General features: G+C 34.3%; 1 protein-coding gene across 3 annotated transcripts in view; it reads right to left on the reverse strand.

Moving 5' to 3' along the window:
- The window catches only part of LOC111493777 (heparan-alpha-glucosaminide N-acetyltransferase), a 10,284-nt gene extending 9,235 nt beyond the window's left edge, over positions 1 to 1,049 (reverse strand). The window contains exons 1-2 of one of the 3 annotated variants that reach the window (XM_023143624.1): positions 835 to 1,049; positions 611 to 751 (exon numbers count right to left, since the gene is read on the reverse strand). In XM_023143624.1, the coding sequence (XP_022999392.1) occupies positions 611 to 751; positions 835 to 1,047 (354 nt within the window). In that variant the 5' untranslated portion in view covers positions 1,048 to 1,049. Of the gene's footprint in view, positions 1 to 610; positions 760 to 834 lie in introns of those variants that run through there. The other 2 variants (XM_023143625.1, XM_023143626.1) reach the window with 2 other exon arrangements.
- Positions 1,050 to 3,471: the final 2,422 nt, after the last annotated feature.

Below are 3,471 nucleotides of genomic sequence, written 5' to 3' on the forward strand. Positions count from 1 at the left end.
AAAAAAAAAAAAAAAAAAAACAAAAAAAACAAGAATCTCTATTATTCAAGAGAATAGCTCTCCATAAACTTACCAAGGCCACGTTTGATAATTATTTAGTTTTTAAAATTTCGATCTTGAAAATTAGATGATAAATACTACTTTCTATCTTGAAAATCATAATGACTATCGGTATTGAAAATTAAGATGATAAAATTTCAGTCTAGAAAACCATTTAGTTATTATCAGCTTTCTATCTATATTTTCCAAATTCAAGTCAAGTTTTCTTAAATTCATTTTTGTTTTTGGAATTTAGCTAATAATAGAAATGTTTGTTTAAGAGAAGTGAAGATCATAGTAAAGAAATTTTTGAGAAACAAGCACAAATTAAGAAAAGTAAAAATCAAAAACAAAATTGATATCCAATAGGAGCAAACCAATTAACGACTAAGGAGAAGCTACTACTAATAACACTGCATCAGAGTTGCTCACAGACATTGAAAATGGGTTTGGAAGAAAGATTGTTCTTACTAATTACAACCCAATAAAAACCCTCCGGCACCATCCATTACCAAAGCATCCAGCAATCAATAAAAGGGAACAAAAAAAAGGGGGGGAAGAACAGAAGTACCGCGACGGTGAGACCTCGGAAGATATCAAGCGACGCAACACGCTTCGATTTTACTGGTTTTGAGAGCACAGCATCGGACTCCACCGAGATAAGGCGGTGCTGAGGAGTGGAATCGGACTTGATTTCTTCCATTGAAATGAGCTGCAAAACTGAAGTGGATTAGCTCAGCTGAAGCTAAAACGACGGCCAATGATTGATTTGTAAAAGGGGAAAAGGGAATTTACAGGTTCAGAAATCTCGTTTTGACTGTTACCGTCATTCATGAACTCCAATGATTTCTTGTGGAGTTGACTTTTCTTGAGAATCAGAAATGGACAAGGAAAGCTCGGAATTCTGAAAGCTCCTGATTTCTTGGGGAATCGTACGGCAATGCGGGTTCCTCTTCCTGCGGGGGCGGGTCTTTCTCTCTTGTTTCTTCGAGAAGAATCTAATTTCATGGTTTAAATACTAATTTTATTTAGTTGTAATTTTAAAATGGTTTTACCCGAAAATGAGATAAATAGTGGATGGATTATAAATCTCAAATATTTTTATTATAATTTATTATTATCTATACAAAATATATAAAGTTCTCCACTTTGTCTATTTTATTTTAATTCACGTAATTTTAATGATCTAATTGTAATTTTTTAAAGTTAGAATAATATAAAATTCAGTTTTTCAATTGTCTAATTTTTTTTTTTTAATTTTGAATAAACAGAAAAAAAATTAGTTATAAATCTTTAGTTCACTCATTTAAAATTAAATTTTTTACTGAATTGATTAAATAATAATAATAATAATTTTCAAGTAAGAAAAACTTTAAAACTCAAAGATTAATATAGGCTATTTAAAAAAGAATCAATATGGATTATATTAAGACTTATAAAAAAATATAGTGACTAAATTGAATATTTAAAAATATAAAGAATAAAACTCAAATTACAAATTTAGACCTTGCTTTTGGTTATTGAAATTTAAATTCTGTTTCATTTTAGGTATTAAAATTTGAAAAGTGACGTATTTAATTTTGTCATAAAATCTGAAATTTTCAAATTAGTCCTTGAAAATTGAAATTATTTTCTAAATGGCCCAGAATATAGTTATTTAAAAAAATCGTTTATTTATTTTTTAAACTCATAAATCAATAAAATTAAGGGAAATGAGCAAAAAAATATTTTTTTTTTCTTGCCAAATTTTTCATCAACTTTTAAAATATATGTTTCCTAATTGAATTATGATGAATATCATTTATAACTTTTTTTTTTTTTTCCTTTTATGTTTGCTAATAATAAAATCCCATTTTAAATTATCCAAGTATAGATAAAGTACCAATGATCATTCTAAATGTTGAGAATCTAATCACTACTTCGTAATTCTTGAGAAGGGATATTTGTGAGGCAGATTAAAGGCAAAGACCAAGACCCCTTGCGTCTCGACAACGCACCCTTGCATGGAGAAGGAGAAACCCTAGAAGACTCCCACGGTAGGTCAACAGCCGTCTATGGTAGCCGAATTGTTGAGAGGAGACTTTAAGACCCCATGTGTCTCGCCAACGTTCCCCTGCATGGAGAAGGAGAAACCCTAGAAGACTCCCACAACAGGTCAAAAGCCCTCTACGGTAGCCAAATTGTTGAGAGGAGACTTAAGACCCCTTGCGTCTCGCCAACATTTCCCTACGTAGAGAAGGAGAAACCCTAGAAGACTCCCACAACAAGTCAAAAAGCCATCTACGATAGCCGAAATGTTGAGAGGAGACTTAAGACCCCTTGCATCTCACCAACATTCCCCTGCATGGAGAAGGAGAAACCCTAGAAGACTCTCACAACAAGTCAAAAGCCTTCCAAGAGGAGACTTAAGACCCCTGGAGTCTCACCAATGTTCCTTAGAGAAGGAGAAACCCTAGAAGACTCTCACAACTTGTGAAAAGCCCTCTACGGGAGTCAAATTATTGAGAGAAGACTTATTGCATCTCGCCAACGTTCCCTTGCATAGAGATGAAGAAACCCTAGATGACTCTCACAACAGGTCAAAAGCCCTCGGCGAAAGCTGAATTGTTGAGAGGAGACTTAAGAACCTTTGCGTCTCGCCAACATTCCCCTACATAGAGAAGGAGAAACCCTAGAAGACTCTCACAACAGGTCAAAAGCCCTCTACCGAAGTTGAATTGTTGAGAGGAAACTTAAGATCCCTTGCGTCTCACCAACGTTCCCTTGCCCCCAAAAAGACTCCCACAATGGGTCAAAAGCCAAAGAAGACGGCGATTTCCATACGCATGTCAAAATTCACAACAGGGGTTAGAGTACGTGTCGGCGCTCTTTTGATGCTTGGACGGTCAGTGTCTTTGTTGTTATCTGAATGCTTGAGTCTCTAAATTGTTCATGTTTTTCCACGTGGGGGCCAACAAATCAAACCATTGCTCGTGATCCGAGGAATGGAAAAGCAAAGATACTATGATATGAACGAACTCGTCATAGAGGACCCTCCAAAAAACTACTACTCGTACCTCAACACCAGGTGCGCTTCAAGCTCACCCGACTAGCCTAATGAACTACCTCAGCAGCAAGACGAGTCTACGACTCAAAGCTACAAGACACTATACATTGATCGCCTAGTGGAAGGTAAAAGAAAAAAGGTAGAATTTGTTGGAGATGAATCAATTAGTTGGGATGTTCACATGTCACGAAGATCTTAACGGGTGAGAAAGAAGAGGGAAAAGAAGAAGAGTGTGAAAGGGAAGGAAGAGGTTAAAAGTATAAATGATAAAGAGAGAATTTCTCACCTCACAAAAGTAAAAAAAAAAAAAAAAAAAAAAAAAAAAAAAAAAAAAAAAAAAAAAAAAAAAAAAAAAAAAAAAAAAAAAAAAAAAAAAAAAAAAAAAA

The sequence above is a fragment of the Cucurbita maxima genome, unplaced genomic scaffold, assembly GCF_002738345.1.
Source record: "Cucurbita maxima cultivar Rimu unplaced genomic scaffold, Cmax_1.0 Cma_Scf00019, whole genome shotgun sequence".
NCBI classification, from domain to species: Eukaryota; Viridiplantae; Streptophyta; class Magnoliopsida; order Cucurbitales; family Cucurbitaceae; genus Cucurbita; species Cucurbita maxima.